At 41.5% G+C, this 20,267-nt stretch overlaps 1 protein-coding gene and 1 non-coding gene across 8 annotated transcripts in view; both read right to left on the minus strand.

Moving 5' to 3' along the window:
- MATR3 (matrin 3) overlaps positions 1–20,267 on the minus strand; it is a 48,371-nt gene that overhangs the window by 27,672 nt on the left and 432 nt on the right. For 2 of the 7 annotated variants that reach the window (XM_032627588.1, XM_032627586.1), the window contains exon 1: positions 2,511–2,667. Coding sequence is in view for 1 of the 7 variants with exons in the window: in XM_032627592.1 (XP_032483483.1) it covers positions 2,280–2,327 (48 nt within the window). In the remaining 6 variants the exon portion in view is untranslated. Of the gene's footprint in view, positions 1–2,279; positions 2,668–16,588; positions 16,670–17,448; positions 17,533–19,359; positions 19,398–20,267 lie in introns of those variants that run through there. The other 5 variants (XM_032627592.1, XM_032627589.1, XM_032627587.1 and 2 more) reach the window with 4 other exon arrangements.
- On the minus strand, positions 16,737–16,936 carry LOC116752408. The gene has a single exon (XR_004349481.1). It is a non-coding gene; the product is annotated as a small nucleolar RNA SNORA74 (small nucleolar RNA).

Raw genomic sequence — 20,267 nt, forward strand, 5'->3', positions numbered from 1 at the left:
AAAAAAAGGAAATACAAATGACCCACAATGCCAACATCCAGAGCCAAAATTTTGGGTATATCTCTATTTTTATGCTTATTTACACGTTCCTTGAAACAACAAAAAAAATCATCAAATTTGGTATTAGTGGAGTTTTATTACACCTTCTTCCCAATGAGTACTATATTCCACTATAATTTTCCCATCACTACTCTCCTCTTAAAACACTTCTAAATAGCTGTATAGATTACCACTTGATGGCCACACTACAATTAGTAGATCTCCAAGTGTTTTATCTTCTGGATTTTTAATACGCTTAATAACCAACATTAACATTTATGTACACCAATCTTTGACACATTATTCCCTTATTTACAGGATAACTTCCTGTAAGTATAGTTCTTCCATTTTTAAGCCTATTTATTAAAACATGCAGAGCCTAAATCAAGTATCCAATCAAAATGCAAGCGTTCTAGAACACACTGGCATCACTGCCATTGGTTAACTACATAACAACTTCCTTGGGGTTTAATTCTCTCTTCTATAAAATTAGGAATTTGAACTACCTGTTATTTCTTAAATTATGTAAGACATTTTCTTTGCATTCTTCAGTTGTTTAAATATCAGTTTGTTTAAATATCATTGACTTGTAATAATATTTGGCGTTTACACGTCCCTAAAAGCATTAGTAGAATTAGTTTGTTTAAAGACTCCTTTAACATACACAATGTTTTAAGGTCAAGGGTGGTTAAATCCTTCTGAATTAATTAGCTCAAAATGCTACGTAAAAGCAACTCCACTTACACAAAGCTGAAGAGATGTGTAAAGATGATAATGTGAAAACTTCCTTTCTGGGTAAAGCATACGCTAAGGTTATCAACATATAACGTGAAAAGGAAGAAATGCCAATTTAAGGCACTTTCAACACAAAGCTTCTGGCTAACGATCTCTTTTCCAAGTCTTATTTACATGACCAACCAGAAGAACCTTCATGTAGTACTTCAATCGTGTTTAATTTTAAGTTCAGTTCAGTGTAAAAGTCACACAGCGTTTTTTGCAACAAAAATCTGTCCTCCCCTTCTTGATTTCCACAACAATACTAACGTGAAACAATTATGTCGAGAGACTCCGTAGGTGATTGAACCATTTAGCTTTTTAAAAGGAAATTTTATTTTGAACATGTATGAAAATTGCCTAAAATATAATTTTTGCCCGCTGAGTACAGCTGTTTAAATTTACCTGGGAGAAAACTGTTTTGTCGACTATCTAAAAATATTAAACCAAGCTCTGTTCAACACGCAGAACGCAGCATCAATGCAAAATCTCATGACTACGACCTGGGAAATCAACGACTCGCACACTATTCCAGCGCGCTTCAAAGACTAGAATTTCGGAATCGCCATAACTGTTCTAGAAATATCTGGCTGGAAAACTGTAACTGATCCAATAAGCCGATGCCACAGAATGGGGCCACAGAGCAGGATAAACACCTAGGAGATATTGCTCCGCCGTAAATGGGGAAAGTCCCTGTAGAACACACAACATGGCACAGCGCCGGCAACGAAAAGAACAACGATGCCGCGACTACACCAGGGTGTACTCTAAACCCTTTGTTTGGAAACCGGAAGGTCCCCACACCACGCCATCCTCTCTGGAGAACCCTAGACTGATAGTATTTTAATAAAGAGGAAAAGGAATGTGAGGTGACTCTCTAAACAACAAATCTGCTTCGCAGCGCACTGAAGAAGGCTTTATCCACGACGCAATACGATAAACAAGCGTTAACGTTTCATTTTTCGGCCATTTTTACGCGATGGCGGGTGGGGGGAATTGTTTCTGAGGGCCGGCTAAAATCGCGCGCGCCTGTGTGTGGGCAGGGGAGGGGAGTCTTAGGGGGCGCTATGAAACGATGGGCGAGGAAAGGAGCGAAGGCCGCGACACCAGGAAAAAAACGCCGCTCAAACGGCTAAGCTTTTCAGAGTCTACGAAATCCTCCATTTTGGGACACATTTTCAGGCGCAAAAGGGAAAAAAAAGCAAATGTATCTGGGGCTGGCCCTATCTTAACTATCCTCCCCAAACGGCAGGCCCCCTATGATTAGTCGGTCCCTCAGGCCTCGAGCGCTCCTCCCTTCCCCTCAGCGCTGCAGTCCGCGTGTAACGGGCTCGTCGTCCCGCCCCCGCCCACAGCAAGCCCAGGACGCAGGAAGCTCGGCCGATCGGCTGCCCTCTGCGCCCCCGACTCTCCCGCCGCACCCTGGGCCCTTGCCTGGCCGCGTGTCTCCCTCCGGGGCCGCTCACCTCCGCCGCCCGAGAAGGCTGGTTGCGCCGCCACTGCGCTCCTAACATGGCGGCCGCCGATCAGGCGGCTCACATACGCAGCGCGGAGGGAGGCAGAGCGGGCGAGCGGGAGCGAGCAAGAAAGGCGCGCCGCCGGCTCCCCGCGGCCCCTGTCGCCGTCGCTGCCTCCTCCCGGCGGACGCAGAGAGCCCCCGGCCACCCCACCCCGATTCTTACCCGCTTCTCGCCTACCTTAAGGAGAGGGAGAGGGAAGAGAGGCACCTCTCTCCAAGCGAGCGGGACGCTGAGGCTCCCACAATCCCCCGCAGCAACGGCGCTGTAAGAGGTGGCAGCAGCGGCTGCAGCCCAAGAACAAACCCACTCTCGCGAGAGTTCGCCCCCACCCACCTCGGTCCCTTTCTGCCCCTCCCCCTACTCAGCGCGCGCACGTCGCTCGCGCCCTCAGCGGCGGTCGTTGTTCTCTAATCCTGTAGCCCATTTATGGCGGGAAATGGAGAGCCGCAGCTTACGAGTTCGAGTCCCATTCCCCATAAAGGATTTTTCTCGACTCCCCCCATATTGCTGGGTGTAAAACTTAAAAAGAGTATGCGTTAGAAGCGAGTCCTAGGAATCCCTGGCCTAGACCCAATTTCTATCCTCTCTGGTATTATCTGATAATTTGCTGAGGGGTCGTAGTTAGGGCCACGAAGTGGGGACAGACACCATTTTGAGTGGTTTTTGATTTCAGATATTTCATGCAGAGTCATTGAGGAGAAAGACAGCTATTGAAAAGACCGCCGCAGCCATTTGGTGAATTTGAACGTAGAACACTCTTCAAGTACCCCATGAGCAAAGGAGTATATAGCACATGTGGAAATCCTGAGAAATTGTATAGATAAGGCCGGAGGAAAGGGCCCCTGGGGTTTCAAGTTTAAACGCAGAGGGACAGGCAGTCAACTGACACCTGAGGTAAATCAGTGACTACAAGTCAGATTAATAGCCCTGAAAATTTTAAAATCTAGAGCATGCTAACTCCGATTCGTGTCTTTGAAAAGTCATTCTGGGTCTACTGTGAAGACATTGGAGGGAGAAAAGATGGAGAAGAGCAGAGACCTGTAGAATGTTGAAGAGATCGTTTGGGACAAAAAGCAAATCTTACCAATCAGGTAGAGCTAAATGGCAAAAGAGACCAAGTGAGTAGAGGTAGGGGAAAAAAGCAAAGAGGCGGGAGGCAGAGAAATTGTACTGCCTTGACAGCCCAGCCAGAGTACTTAAAGGCCAAAATGATCAACAGGGTCAAATGCTATCAAGAGGTCAAGACTAGGACTAAAAACATCTACAAAAGATTTAGCAACTTGGACTTCCAGTAAAGTGGGAGAGGAAGTCAGAGGGGAGGTGCTGAGTGTATGGAAAGCTGTAAGAGGGAAACTACCAAATGCAGAAAAAGTGGCTATGAAGAGAGGAGAAAGCAGGGTTGGGGAAGATTTTTGTTTTACTATGGGAGAATTTTGGGCACAATTAAAATGTTTGCAGAAGAGTTATCTTAGGAAAGCACTGGTTGAAAAAAAAACAGGAGAAGGGATAATTCATATTGGACACTACTCAAAGGATGGGATCTGAAGAAAGGAGACGTCTTTACTGTAACAGGCGGTATGGAGAGGATGGTGCAGAGTTTTCATTAGGAATTATAGTCAGGTGACTTCAATTTTCTGTGACTAAGCCATCTGTGGAAAGGGCTAGAGTTGCATGAAGGAATATTTTTAAATAGCCGTTGTGAAGAGTGAAACTGTAATCCCACATCTCCATTATGTTGCATGATTTTCTACAGGCTTTGAGAAGGCATTTGGTAGAATACATCAAGAACTGGGGTTCCCCTGAATAAGTAAGGCTTAAGCCCACTAAATAGTTAACTTTGGAATGAAATTTGGGGATATCCTATATGTTCAGTGAATCTTGGGTCCTCCTTCACTTGAAACCAGATCTGCTTTCTACTCTGAGTCTTTGATTCCAACTGACTTTGGATAAGACTTCACTTTATGTTCTCCCCAGATCTTAGATGAAAAAAAGAGGCTCTGCTTCTCTGGAGACAGAAACATGAATGCATGCTTAGTTCAGATATGCACTTAACCATGCTTTTGTACAGGCTGTTAATGCAATCTGGTGGTCGTACAAAGAAGGAAAGGCAGGCTTTTTCAATTGAGTAATTATTTATTGAGGATCTGCTTAGTGGGTCAACAGCAAAAAGACACATTGGAAACCAAACTGATACAAGATTTCAGTCATCAAATGCCAATTTCATGAAAGACAGTGTACAAGGCTGGGTATATAATGATGGATAAGACAGATTACCAGCTCTTGAGGATCCCAGTCAGATCAAGATTGGACAAGGAGTCTGGCCTCAAGGTGGGCCTGGCTATGAGAAGAGATGGATCAAGAGCTCTATTCACATTTGGGTTTCTTGGCAGTGGGTGTGGTACACCAGGGATGATAAAGAGGCTACGAAGCAAGTATTTCTGCTGAGACTTTGAAATGTCTAAGTGACAAGTTTGAAATAAGGCTTTAAACACCAGGATACAGTCTACATTTGAGCTAATAATGAATACCTTTAAAAGTTTTGAGCAGAAGAGTCATATTGATTGAGGACATATATTTTGACACCACTAAGTAGCTGATAATGCATTATAATTCTGAGAGTAAAGTACCATTACTCTTGTTTTACATAAGAGATTAAGAAAGCTTGTCTAAGGTCAGGTAGCCAGGAGTTGAACTCCGTTCTAAATAAATCCAAACCCAGAGCTTTAAAGCATTATATTGGATTGCCTTCAGCAAAGCTGTGGTCTCAGAATCTCCTGGCAGTCCACCATCTACTTCTTAAATAGATTTAATGCCCTGGAACCAGGCCATTTCAATACTTTAGGCTATTTAAAAACAGAAAACTGTTAACCAGTGGCTCTTTTTTTAGCAGTGGCAAGGGAGGGGAAGTGGGCTTAAAAAAGGGTTTTGGGGGAATTCCCTGGTGGTCCAGTGGTTAGGACTCCACACTTCCACTGCAGGGGTGCTGGGTTCGATCCCTGGTCAGGGAGATCCCACAAGCCATGTAGCAGTGAGGGTAAAAATAAATGAATAAATTAAAAAAATTTTTTTGAATAAGGAATACATATAATAAAATTCAAAGCACACAACAAAGAGTTTTCCCCAACCACTACTCCTTTACATAAAGGCAACCACTATCAACCATTTGTGTATTTTAAGGATTTCCTATAAACATAAACATTTATATACACACACACACACATATACACTTGTGAATTAAAGACTGCCACAAATAATCCTTTTCCGCACTTATGAAACAGTAGCATCAATTTCCCCCTTACCTGCCCTCTGTAAGGGCCCTGTAATTGGCTTTTAACAATAGAACACAGAAGTGATTTTAAGATCTACTTTCATCCACTTGGAAGTCAAGTGCCATGCTGTGAGACCACATCAAAAGAATCGAGGTGCTTCAGTCAACAGCCCCAGCTGAGCTCCCAGGTGACAGCCAGTGTCATCTGCCAGCCAAAGTGAAGCCTCCAGATGGCAGTAGCCCCAGACAAATCCATGTGTAACAACACAACCACCCAGCAGAGCCCAATTAACCCACAGAATTTTAATACTTGTTTGAACTACTAAGGGTTTTTTTTTAGTAGATTTTTTTTTCCAAAAAAGTTTTTGGCTGCATTGGGTCTTCGTTGCTGTGGGCATGCTTTCCCTAGTTGTGGTGTGATCTATCTTCCCAGACCAGGGATTGAACCCGTGTCCCCTGCATAGGCAGGTGGATTCTTAACCATTGCACCACCAGGGAAGCTCCTGAACTACTAAGTTTTAAGGTGGTTTAAAATGTGGTGACACACCCAAGTCTTATATTCCTATTTTCTGCTATTCAAAGCATTAGTATTAAAAAGTTTAGGTACAGGAACTCCCTGGAGGCCCAGTGGTTAGGATGCGGCACTTCCACTGCAGTGAGCATGGGTTCGATCCTGGGTGCGGGAACTAAGATCCTGCACACCACATGGTGTGGCCAAAAATCAAAAGTTTATGTACATATTACCCTATACATGTCAAAGTCTATGTGCAGTTTAAAATAAACCTCTCATTTTCTAAACCTATGCTGTCGCTGTACAACAGCCATAATCTACACTCACTTTCTCAATCTTACTATCTATAGTTAACTAGTGGACAGTCTGGAGAAAATTTGTCATTGTAGAACTTTAAATTATATAGTGCTGTTCTAGAGCAGTGGTCAGGCAAAATTTCTGTAGTGTCAAATGGCATTTTAGGCTTCAAGGCCCATAGTCTGTCAGAAGTACTCTGCACTTGTGCAAAAGCAGCCATGATTGGTCAATAAATGACTATGTTCTAATAAACATAAATATTGGAATTTTAGTTGGAACTAATTATTCCTTTGATAACATCAAATTCTATTTGTAAATCTGATTGCTGGAAAATGGAATTTAAGCTATGGATTTTACTTGCATTAACTAGGGTTAAGCATCACTTAACTGTTTATATCTTTTGCCATTACCTATTGGGTTGTTAAGCTTTTACCTCTTAGTTTATAGGGACTGTATTAAAGAAAAATTAACTCTTGGCAAACATTTTATTGGTTGTTTCTTTTTCCAAACAAAATTTTTAAAAATCTAGACATCATCCAGTCTTTTTAAGTATTCATTTTGTTTTTTTCACTTAGAAGGCAAAGCTACTACACAATTATAGATACCTTGTTTTCTTCCTGAACTTTTTAATTTGTTTCAGGATCTATTTTTGTATTCCCTTAATTGTTCCATTCGTAGAGTAGTCTACTCAGGTGCCAGTATCACCCTTTTTTTTGGCTGCACCATGTAGCATGCAGGATCTTAGTTCCGTGACCAGGGATCAAACCCTTGGACGGCCAAGGAAGTCCCCATCCTGTCTTATTATTTTAACATCTGGTAGAGCTAGTTTTCCTTTATGACTCTGGTTCTAATAGTATATTATTCGTAATAATTCTTAATATTATGGTTTTCCCATATGAATGTTAGAATTAACTTGTCTACTTCCAAAAATTATCCTGTTATTTGTAATGGGATTTTAATAAACTTATACATTTCTTTAGAATTATTATGTTGAGATTTATTGGACATGGTATGACTTCCATTTAAGGTCTCATTTTTGTCATTTTAATATTTTCTTCATATATAACTGATACATCTTTTTTTTTTTTTTTTTTTTGCGGTACGCGGGCCTCTCACTGTTGTGGCCTCTCCCGTTGTGGAGCACAGGCTCAGTGGCCATGGCTCACGGGCCTAGCCTCTCCGCGGCATGTGGGATCTTCCCGGACCGGGGCACGAACCCATGTACCCTGCATTGGCAGGCAGACTCAACCACTGCACCACCAGGGAAGCCCCTCCATGTCTTTTTAATGATTCCTAGCTTTGTCTTCCTTTCAGTTTATCTTCAAACTGATTACTTGCTACTTCAATGGATTATTTTCAGTTGACACAGCATTTAAGAAAACTTAGTATCTACAACTGATTTTTACCTTTTTCCCCATTTATACATTTTCTTCTCATACCTCTTTGCCTTTGATAGTACCCTTGAACAAAGTTTTCTGTTTTAATCGGACCAGTTCTAGGGTTCCCCTATTAAGCATCACACAGGCTTTCAGAATAAGATACATTTTACCAGGCTTGGAATCCTGACTCTCAGCAATTTTAGTAAATGCCATTTTAGCATGTTGGGATAATATTTATCTTTTATTGAGATCAATTAATTGCAAATATTTTTTATGTATTCTTAAAATAATCTAGGAATAATGTTATATTTTTATATAATGGTTTATCTATTAAGGTCTTTATGTCCCTAATTTAGCAGTTATATTCCACTATATATGTGAAACAGAAAAGAGAATCCAACTCTCATCCTCTAAAAACATAAATTCTTGAGGAATTTTTAAATGTCTTGAAATTCTTATTCTGACCCTCTCATTGAGCCCACAGTTTAGTAGCACAGGCACTGGAGAATTTTAATAAAATATGATCAACCCTACCAAAGAGCAAAGCTAGGGGTGGGGATGTGTGACATCTTTCAGGGACTACTGAAATGCTTTTCTTGCTTCTAGTCTCTTACACATAACAAATGCCAAATACCTTGTTTCAGGCCATCGACATCTTGGCCACTATTGCTGTAGCTTGAGGAAGCTTCCTTTTGCTGTTAACATACAGAGAACATATACAGACATAGCCTTTACCCTTGCTTTTAAAAGGAGTCTCCATTAGGGACTTCCCTGGCAGTCCAGTGGTTAAGACTCTGAGCTTCTAATGCAGGGGGCACAGGTTCGATCCCTGGTCGGGGAACCAAGATCCCATATGCCACGCAGTGCGGCCAATAAATAAATAAAATAAAATAAAAGGAGTCTCCATGTACTTCATACTTCCTCTCATAGCATCCAGGAGTCTCTGTTAGGCTGAATGAGGTTGATGATTGAAGCTATTTATGAGAATTAGTTGGAAGGGAACTATACATGAAAGCCCCAAACCAATCACTAGTTTTGAAGTCAGATTCAGTGACCGCCACCATAGTTCCTGGACCAGCTGTGTGACCTTGGGCAAGTAACAGCATGCACCTTGTAGGGCTCTTGAGAGGATTAAGAGATGTATAGAATGAATTTGGCAGTTTTGGCCCATGGTCAACATGCAGTAAATATTCTCCATATTCTGTGTCCTGAAGTGTATTTACATAAATATACTAAAATGACAAAACCATAGAATCAAAGATTATTCACTTTTATAGAGCTCCAGAGTAAACATGTTAAAATTATCCATTTAAATCTGGTTATAAGTTTTATCCTGGCACGTACTTGTCAGTGCAATGACTGCTAGTAAGAGAGGTTCTACAAGTTATAATTTAGAAAGATGTTTCAAAAATTTTCTTCAACATAAAGACACTTACAGATTATCAAAAAAAGTTTAAAAGGCCACATGTTTTAGTTAAAAGATGTCTCAAATTTGAACAACAAATCCTCTGCAATTCCATTATTTTCATATAACACTTTGAAGCTAAATTTAATTTCAAATAGTTAGGCACTGTTATATCTTTAGAGTCCACCAGCAAATGATTTGGAAACCCAACATCTTTGTTTCCATGATTTTTCTTTTCAAAATTAAACAAAACCAAACCAGCACTGTTATTATCCTTACTTACTGGGGTATTGTTAAAAAGTAGGATATGCCTGTGGCCTTACTCTATATTGGGTACCTAACGACACACTGATACTAATATTTACCAGTTGAGGCTCTTTAGTCAGCTGTCAGTAGAATTGAGGCTGCTTGGCTATATGGGAGTGAGGTAAACCTGTAAAAACTGGTGAATAATATCTTTCAAAGGACTGTTACACGGCATGGGGCTATCTAGCTCCGCAGTAAAACATGGTACAATGACACATAAAATGGGTGCTCAGTCAGGGAGGGTGGCTTCTCTACTTAAGTGCTGCCTGGGCTGAGATCTCAAAGTAGACAAAGTGGAAAAGGAAGATGGAATGGGAAAGGGAAACAGCATGTGCAGAGACCTAGATGCAAAAGGACTGAAAGAAACCAGCATGTCCAGAATAAAATCTGAGGGTGGTAAACATGAGAGGGCTAGACTGTGTCTTGTTCATCATGTATCCCCAATGTCTAGCAGAGTTCAGTTCATAAAAGCTGTAAAGCCATAAAAAGGGTATGAGTTAAATGACTAGTCTTCTGACAAGATGAGTCAATAGCATAGGCTATTGACTCATCTTCCTCTAACTCAGCCCGGGAGATATTATACACACAAATAAGAGGGAGGTTAGGGATGTGAGAAACTATGAAGAGTCCCCTGGATCATGATTGGGCCGTACTATATAGGGGCAAGAAATAGAAGCCCAGTGTAGAAAAGGGTAGAGTGCCATGGGAGTAGGGGTTGTGCCATAGGCTGGCAAAGAACTCTCCTGGGGTGGCCAACATACTGTAACCATTAGCTCCTGGAGTTCTCCTCTAGAGAATTACAACTGAGGGGAAGAAGAGGAAGTTCTACCATCTGCCATTCTGGTGAAGTCCAGATTCTAACTCACAGGCTCTGTGCCTTGAGGACATCTCTACTTTCCTTCAGTTCACTAGGGCCTGGGCTTGGCTCCTCCCTTCTACCACCAGCTGATACAAAATTCCCATCTTCTTCTGTGAGCTCATAGGGTAAAAAAAATCAGTCATTTGGGGAATACAGCATCTACTATAAAAGACAACAGCCTCAACCAGTCTTCTAAATGAAAGAGAATAAACAAAGACCATAGACTAAGACATGTTGAGTACTAAAAATGGAATGTTCATAAATCATAGCAGTATTTTCTTAGGTCAGTCTCCCAAGGCAACAGAAATAAAAGCAAAAATTTTAAATGGGACCTAATCAAACTTTTAAGCTTTTGCACAACAAAGGAAACCATAAACAAAATGAAAAGGCAACCTACAGAATAGGAAAAAATATTTGCAAATGATGCTACGGACAAGGGCTTAATTTCTAAAATATACAAACAGCTTGTACAACTCGGTATCAAAAAAACAAACAACCCAATCAAAAACTGGGTAGAAGATCTAGATAAGACATTTCTCTAAAGACATACAGATGGTCAATAAGCACATGAAGATGCTTGACATCACTAATTATCAGAGAAATGCAAATCAAAACTACAATGAGGTATCACTTCCCACCAGTCAGAAGGGCCATCATTAAAAAGTCTACAAATAACAAATGCTGGAGAGTGTGTGGAGAAAAGGGAACCCTCCTATACTGTTGGTGGGAATGTAAATCAGTGCAGCCACTATGGAAAACAGTATGGAGGTTCCTTAAAAAACTAGAGTTGCCATATGATCCAGGAATCCTGGGGATATATCTGGAGAAAACTCTAATTTGAAAAGATACAAGTGGGACTTACCTTGTGGCACAGTGGTTAAGAGTCCACCTGTCAATGCAGGGGACATGGGTTGGATCCCTGGTCTGGGAAGATCCCACATGCCGCAGAGCAACTAAGCCCATGCACCACAACTACTGAGCCTGCGTACCACAACTACTGAAGCCCGCGCACCTAGAGCCCGCACACCACAACAAAGAGTAGCCCCCGCTCACAGCAACTAGAGAAAGCCTGTGTGCAGCAACAAAGACCCAACGCAGCCAATAAATAAATAAATAAATAATAAATAAAATGAAGATACAAGAACCCCAATGTTCATAGAAGCACCATGTAGCTGACAGGACCTAGAAGCAATAACACCTCAGTATCTAGAGCACATCTAGCACCCAGATCTTGGTTCCTTAATACCATTCTCCAATAAAGGAACCATGACTCTTTAGATAAATGGCTAACTCTGGGACAGGAAAGATATAAGATGAACCTGGAGCATCTTATGATGCCATAAAGTGAGAAGTGTTTAAAAACAACAGCACAATGATGGGGGCATATTGAAGGGACACAGGAGTCAACTGTAAGAGCTCCCAGTGGCCAAAGATGCCAACACTTTGAACAAAATTAAGTTTATTACTGGATTATTTCCCAAAGCATAAAATGAATATCCATGAGTCCATAGTTGTAGAAATAAATTTAATAAATGAGGGAAGAGACCAATCACTTTCTATAGAATTTCAATTGATGTAAACATTTCACCCTTAAGAATACCACAACTCCATACTACTATATATAAAATAGATAACTAAGAACCTACTGTATAGCACAAGGAACTCTACTTAATACTCTGTAGTGACCTATACAGGTATAGAATCTAAAAGAGTGGACATATGTATATGTATAACTGATTCACTTTGCTGTACAGCAGAAACACAACATTGTAAATCAACTATACTCCAATACATATATATATATTTATAAAGAAAGAATACCACAACTCCACTCTTCTTAAGTGTGGGCTGCACAGTGACTTCATTCCAAGGAGTACAGCACTGGGGAGAGGGGGCAACTTTACAGTGGAAATACCTGAAAATATGACCTCAGCCACATGATTAAGGTTAACATCAATAGTAATAAGTCATGTTGATAGTATGTACACTTGATATGGGAGGAGAATGGTACTGTGGTCTTCCTTTCAAAATCACTTAAGATTTTGAAATCCTGAGAAAATCCTAATTATGAGAAAAACTCAAACTAATTAAGAAACTCTACAAAATGCCTTACTCAAAACTTGAGGTCATCAGAAACAAGGAAAGTCTAAGAAGCTGTCACAGCCAAGAGAAGCCTAAGGAGACATGACTAAATGTAATATTGTCAGTGGGATCCTGGAACAAAGGACATTAGGTGAAAACTAAAGAAATGTGAATAAAGCATGAACTTTAGTCAATAATAATGTACCAATATTAGCCTATTAATTGTGACATATGTACTATACTAATATGTTAACATTAGGAGAAACTGGGTGCAGGCTACATGTGAATTCTTTGTACCATCTTCACAACTTTTCTGTAAATCTACAACTATTCTAAAATGAAATAAATTTCAAGGTCCATTTTATCACCCTTTTCCCAGGTAACAGTTAAGTCACCCTTAAAAAGCAGTATAAAATGTTCTCACACCCCAAAGGGCTTATAATGGAGATTAGGGAGAGCTAAAGTAACAGGGGCTCCTTTGAACCAGGCTTTAGGATCCTAAATTGACAAATGTATGACCTAGCATGTTGGGTCATTAAAAGTGTTCCTAAATAACAGTAAAGAGAAAGGTGTTGCTAAGCAGACATTCTAAGTATTACAGTTGATTTGTTAATTCAGTGCAGTTGTTTTCCAAGAGAAAAGGTCCATTAACTGGAGCTGTTCATAAAGCCCTAATTAAGCAACAAGACTCACAAGAGCCACTGTCACTGTTTTAGGTTCTTAGTTGCTCTTACCAGGTTGATTTCTTTTGGGTGAATTCCTAGGCACTGAGCCACCTTTTTATGTCCCTTTGGGGCCTGCAGAATTTATTCCTCTGGGGTTTTTGTTTTGCTGATTAAAACTTGAGATATAATCCAAAATTTCAATGTAAATGTTCATTGACAAGTTTCTTTCAACCCTGAAAGAAGGAAAATAAATTGACAGGCGCCAGGGATAGCACTCAACACTTGGGGCCCCCTACTCATCCTGCTTTATTTCTCCCTCTTAATATAGTACAGGACATGAAACTTGAGCAGAGCAATGAAAAGGGGCACTTGTGTTTACTAACTGCTATCTATGGAGGTGGCAGCTTGGATATTTACAGACCAATATCTGCTAGTCCAATTTCAGTTTTCATTGCAGCATGGGAAAAGGGTGATGGCAAAAGAGAAGGAATGGATAAAAAGCTACTCTGAAATGTGTAACTTCATCTTAGACTCGATAGGAAATCTTAAAAAAAAGAAATCAAGCCAACAGGGAGTAGTAAGTGACCAATTAACTTATCAAGTAGGAAATCCCATTAAATTATTTTAATGTGCATGATTAAGCCACTGAAACCTCCTGGGGTATTGAATACAGGCACAAACACCAAATGAACTTTCCCTTTTCAAGTAGCAACATAGGGGCCCCTCCCTGTACCTGGGTAGCTTTACCATGCTCAGGAAAGCAATCTGTATGCTCAGAGGAACTTGAGATCCCAGATTTTAAACCCTGGCTATTCACGATATATAAAATTTTCCTTTCCTTTGGGACCATTTCTATTTCACTACCTAGGGTTGAGTCTGTGATCAGCTTCTGCTGGAAACCAGATTGCTATTCTTTCTTAGGGCCTCTTCTTTAGGTGTACATTAAAAGAGAAAACAATTATAAGTAACCCATTTAAAAAGTATGTACAACAAACACCAAACACAACAAATAAGGACTATCCTACTACTAGATAATTTACTAAAGTCACCTCAGTCCTCTAAAAGCAGTTTAATACCACATGGTAAAAGCTTGCTCTAAGGCAAAGGTATTGATAACATAATTTTTCAGGGACACATGTTGGTACTGGCCCTAAATCCGTCACAAATGAGCTGTAAACACCCAAGGCCTGAATTTCATTCCCTAAAACAGAGTTTGGTAATTCTGGCCTGCCATCTGTTTTTGAAAGGCTCTCAAGCTTAGCATGGTTGAGGGGAATTTTTTCTTTCAACACTGAAAATTTTACTTTCAGTGTCCCTAAAAAAAATTTTTGTAAAAAAATAAATTTTATTTATTTATTATTTTTGGCTGTGTTGGGTCTTCATTGCTGCACGCGGGCTTTCTCTAGTTGCAGCGAGCAGGGGCTATTCTTCATTGTGGTGTGTGGGCTTCTCACTGCAGTGGCTTCTCTTGTTGCGGAGCACGGGCTCTAAGCGCGTGGGCTTAATTGCTCCACGGTATGTGGGATCTTCGCGGACCAGGGCTTGAACCTGTGTCTCCTGCATTGGCAGGTGGATTCTTAGCCACTGTGCCACAAGGGAAGCCCCCTAAATGAAGTTTTATTGAAACACAGTAATGCTCATTTGTTAACATATCTATGGCTGCTTGCACACTGCAATTACAGAGTTGAGTAGTTGCAACAGATACTATATGGTGCACAAACCTAAAATATTATCGGGCCCTTTATAGCAAGTTTGCCAACTCCTGTTCTAGAACACAACTGTAAACTTCCTGCATTGGTGGAAGTGTCTTCTAAACTGGCCAGTAGGTAGTCACTAAATACTGATATGGAGAAATGGATTTTATTTGTCAATTTAAATCCACATGTAGTGTACAGCAGAGCTCTAGAATATGAGGGCTTAGTTTAAGTCTTGGACTTTCTTTTTTTTTGGCCACACTGCACGGCTTGTAATAACTTAGTTCCCTGACCAGGGATTGAACCCAGCCCCTTGCAGTGGAAGCCTGAAGTCCTAACCACTGGACCGCCAGGGAAGTCCCAAGCCGTGGACTTAAGAGTAATCATTCTTCTCTAAAATTCTAGTTCTCTCCATAATTTTCTTTTAAATAAATTTATTTATTTTTGGCCATGTTGGGTCTTCGTTGCTGCATACGGGCTTTCTCTAGTTGCGGTGAGCAGGGGCTACTTTTCATTGTGGGGCACAGGATTCTCATCGTGGTGGCTTCTCTTGTTGCGGAGCATGGGCTCTAGGCGCGAGGGCTTCAGTAGTTGTGGCACGTGGGGCTCAATAGTTGTGGTTCGCGGGCTCTAGAGCGCAGGTTCATTAGTTGTGGCGCACAGGCTTAGTTGCTCCGCAGCACGTGGGATCTTCCCAGACCAGGGCTCGAACCTGTGTCCCTGCATTGACAGGCAGATTCTTGTCCACTGCGACACTAGGGAAGTCCTGCCATAATCGTTTTAGAATTTTAAGTATTCCCACCTATAAAGAAAACCTCACTCCTGTTTTTCCTTTAGTCTCACACTCTGATCACACTCTCAGTACTTCTGACACCAGATGTGTGGGTGTTTTTCCCACACCAAGAAAATCTTGTCACCAGCTGGGTGTCCTGCAATTTAACTCAATTCTGACAATATCTACACCCAGAGATAACTTCAGATCCCAGAGGCCAAGGGCACAGTCCCACAAGACTGCCCCTTCTCCACTTCAGATGCCAGACACAAGTCCAGGTTGTTAACCTGTACTTCTGACAGAAAGGCTGTTAAGTCAGAGATTGCCACAGCCTCCTCCCTGGGCTTGACTAATTTTTGCTAGAGTGGCTCAAAGAGCTCAGGAAAATAGCTCACTGTTCACCTGTTTATTATAAAAGGATACGATAAAGGATACAAACGAACATCCAGATGGAAGAGATGTGTAGGACAAGGTATGTGGGAAGGGACGCCACTCTCCCAGCAGCTCAACGTGTTGTTCACCAACCTGTTAAGTTCTCTGAACCCCATACTGTTGGAAGTTTTATGGAGGCTTCATCATGATCATTAACTCCATCTCCAACCCCTCTCCCCACTCTGGAGAATGAGTGTGTGTCTGAGAGGGGTGTGTGTGTGTGTGTGTGTGAGAGACAATTCTAAGCTCTAATCATTGCCTGGTCTTTCTGGTGACCAGCCCCACCAGAACAAAAGACATACATCACCCAGGAAGTTCCAAGGGATTTAGGAGCTCACTGTCAGGAGCCACATTCAAAGACCAAATATTAGAACAAAAGATGCTCCTAGTGCTCTGATCACTTAGGAAATCACAAGGGTTTTAGGAGCTGTACCAAAAACCAGGGGCAGATATATATATATATATATATCAATGTGTGTGTGTGCATAAAAAAATGTATGTATATATATTTTTTCTATTATTTCACACCACCCATCTGAGCTGAAGTGAGTTAACTAGAAACTACATGACAAAAGCACTGCATACATTACTTATCTTGGTGTTACAAAGGGCTGTCAGACATCTGAGGTCCCAGTGGAGGAAGGTTTCTCACTCAGGTAAAGGCATCTAGGATTCAAAGAGGAAAGGAATGACAGGCTATCCTTAAGGCAGGGTCCTTTTCTAATAGAAAAAAACTGTTTGCACCCAGACTAGGACCAACTCCACAGGAGGAGTTACTCCACTCTCAGAGGTGCAAAACGTTGCCCAAAGGTACTCAGCCACAGCGCCAAAACAGTACTAGAGCCAGACCTCAATAAAGGCAGCACTTGCTCTTCCAACAGTGTAACACCATCCGAGGCATCACACTAGCCTGGACAGCTGACAACTGCTGGATGATTCCTGAAACAGTTTTCTTATTTGTTTCAGATACCCAAGTACCCCAGGTAGAAGACATGGATATAGGTATCCCCATGAATCGAACATCGACTGCAAAACAGAGGCCTGGGAGCACTGATTGCAGACCCTGCTGTCAAATCCTTTAGAAAATTGGAAACAGGAAACACTTTCCCATGGCTTCAGTCATTTTATCCAACACTGAGAGAGTTCTTGCCATGTGCTGGGCACTGTGCTTGGGATCTAGCTGTGAACAAAGTAAGATACACTAACCTGTCCCTCATGGAATTTACAATCACCCCACAGTTTCCTCAGATGGAATGACACAGATAATCTCAAAGATCCCACATGCCTCCAGACCATAATCACTAAAATCCTACTCAGCCTTTCCCTGAGTAGGATTTGTTAGGGGCAAATACAGTTGATTCTGCCTCCCAATTGTTTCCTGATGGGCTCTAACAAACAAACAGGCCTGGCACATAGTCAATGTTGGAATGAATAAGGACATTTACCTGATAACTCCATACACAGACTGTCCATTTGCCACTAATTTCCTCTTTTAGGGAGGGCCAAGGATGCCCTACTTTCAAGTCATCCTAAAAAGAAAAAGATTTCAGTGTTCAACATCCTAGCTCCTAAGGCTGCTTTTTTGTAGAGACAGAAACAAAATGCTGTCTGTCGTTTATGATTTACCATAATTTTTATATCCTCAGTAATTATTTTATTTCCCATTACTTACCTTTTTTCTTGCCTGTTACTACTAAAGACCTCTAGATATCACTTGTATTAAGAACCGATAGGGCTTCCCTGGTGGCACAGTGGTTGAGAATCTGCGTGCTAATGCAGGGACACGGGGTCGAGCCCTGGTCTGGGAGGATCCCACATGCCACGGAGCAACTAGGCCCGTGAGCCACAACTATTGAGCCTGCGCGTTTGGAGCCTGTGCTCCGCAACAAGAGAGTCCGCGCTAGTGAGAGGCCCACGCACCGCGTTGAAGAGTGGCCCCCGCTTGTCACAACTAGAGAAAGCCCTCACACAGAAACGAAGACATCAACACAGAAAAAATAAATTAATTAATAAACTCCTACCCCCAACATCTAAAAAAAAGAACCGATATATTAAAGACTATTTACAATGAACATTTGAGGTATTCACACAAAGCACCCAACATTTAGCTAAGAGAATCCTTTTAAGGCAAAGCCAATTGATAGAACAAAACTAGCTTTGATAAATAACTCCTCTGCCTCCCAACATCCTCACCAGTTCCTTCTGTAGAACTAAGATATCACTTTTCACAGAAAGCAGCAACTAAGTCAGCCCTATTGGACAACCTCCAGCATCACCCTGAGTGATAAGTGATTGCCTAGAACTGAGAAGCATCTCTTTTTAGAAAATTAGCATTCTAAAACAATATCACTACAAAGGGGACTCAGTATCTACTGCTCCAAAGAGGCAACTCTGCTTACTTCTGAAAATCAGTAAGATATCAACAAAAATATACTGTCAACCTAAAGCATAAATTATTATCGTTGTAGCTAGGCCTAGTATCTACGAGCCCCCTCAATGAATTGCTATTTTTATATTCTATTAATGAGCTAAAGAATGCCCAGGGAATTCCCTGGCGGTCCAGTGGTTAAGACTGCACTTTCACTGCTGAGGGCCCGGGTTTGAACCCTAGTTGCGGAACTAAGATCCCACAAACCGTGCAGCCCATAATTTTAAAGCAAATTCACATCTATGTTTCCTTGTAAGGCATGGCATTCTCACAGGTAACTACAGCTATCCTTCTACAATGGGTTTATCCTGACTAGCTCTGTACTGTGGGGGAGTGGGAGCTATGAAATCTGCAAAAATCCCATTGACTTCCACCCTCTCTAAGGCCCTCTTTTGTGTGTGTTTTCGCTCACTAGTTTTGTTTTGTTTTGCGGGGGGCGGGCAGGGCGGCCCAGGGCATGTGGAACTTCCCCGACCAAGGATCTAACCCCGTGCAGCGGAAACTCAGAGTCTTAACCACTGGACCACCAGGGAAGTCGTATAAGGCCCCTTTTGAGCACTTGGTAGACTCAAAAAATAAAAGCCCAACTTTTCCTCTATACTTATATATCCCTCCATTGCCTTTGTTCTGTTTCCAAGGCACTATTCAAGGAACTTCATACTAGCCAAACCTGTCGGACCAGAACCATTCTCCATGTTAGGTTTCTCCTTGCAAAGGCATGCTCTTGCAGATTTCACCTTAATGGAAAAGCAACTATGCTGGCATCCTGGTATAGTTAACAACATAGTTGGCATGAACCAGGCCCAGAATGCCAACCAGCTATATTGGCTGCTGTTCTCCCAGCAGTGTAACACTTGCCTAGGTACACGGAAACCTAGGCAGCTGCCTACAGCTGGGGCCAAAGGTAGGCTAATGGAGTTGCACTCACCTGGCGGTGCATCTTCCCAAAGTCCACAGCTGGCCCCTCTGCAATCAAAGCACTCCAGGTTAGAGTCAGCCAACAGTTAGTGAACACTTTTGTGGAGTTCAAGACCCCTACCCTCAAAACTCTGTAACTTGGTGAGGCCTGAGCCACAGAAACAATAGCAGGAAATAAAACAAATAGCTTTCCCTTGGTTAGCTTTATTGTCATATGTCATTTGTACCTGCATACCACAGCAGTTCAACAGTAGCAAATTAATGGTCTCATCAAGTATCAAATTAATGGCTCTGTCACTTAACACCCAAGTGGCAGTGAGCAAGTGAACTTAACCTCTGTACCTCAGTCTCCTCATTTGTAGAATGGGGGTGTTGATAATAGTACCCAGGGTGGTTGGGAGATTTAAATGGAATATAAATTAATCCTATAGGATAATATCTGCTATAGACTGATAACTCAGTAACACTTGTTATTATCAGGAGCTACATTCCAGGCAAGGAGATAAATACTGGTGAGTAGAAGGGAAAGTTATCCTGGAGAGCAATGGGCAGTGAAAATTGGAGAGGCTGGTTAAAACTAGATTGAGAAGGGCCTCAATTATGTGACCTCTTGGAGAACCATAAAACAGCATCTTAAAAAATGATTGGATGCAGTAAGCGGTGTGAAAGGAACTGGAGGCAGTTGGGTTGCCATTCCTACCAACGACCCCAACTACTGGTTGAAAACAATAACCGAAATATTTGCAAAATGTTAATAAACATTTCTACCCACTCACCCTTACAATTTACCTTATATATATAAAGTGAGAGTATCTAAGACCATACTTTTTTCCAGCCATCCTCTAATTTCACTCCTAAATGCCTCCAAACAATTTAGAGGAAAAGGAAAATAGAGGGGGCTTATTGTCCAGGTCTAAA

The sequence above is a fragment of the Phocoena sinus genome, chromosome 3, assembly GCF_008692025.1.
Source record: "Phocoena sinus isolate mPhoSin1 chromosome 3, mPhoSin1.pri, whole genome shotgun sequence".
In the NCBI taxonomy this organism is placed as follows: Eukaryota; Metazoa; Chordata; class Mammalia; order Artiodactyla; family Phocoenidae; genus Phocoena; species Phocoena sinus.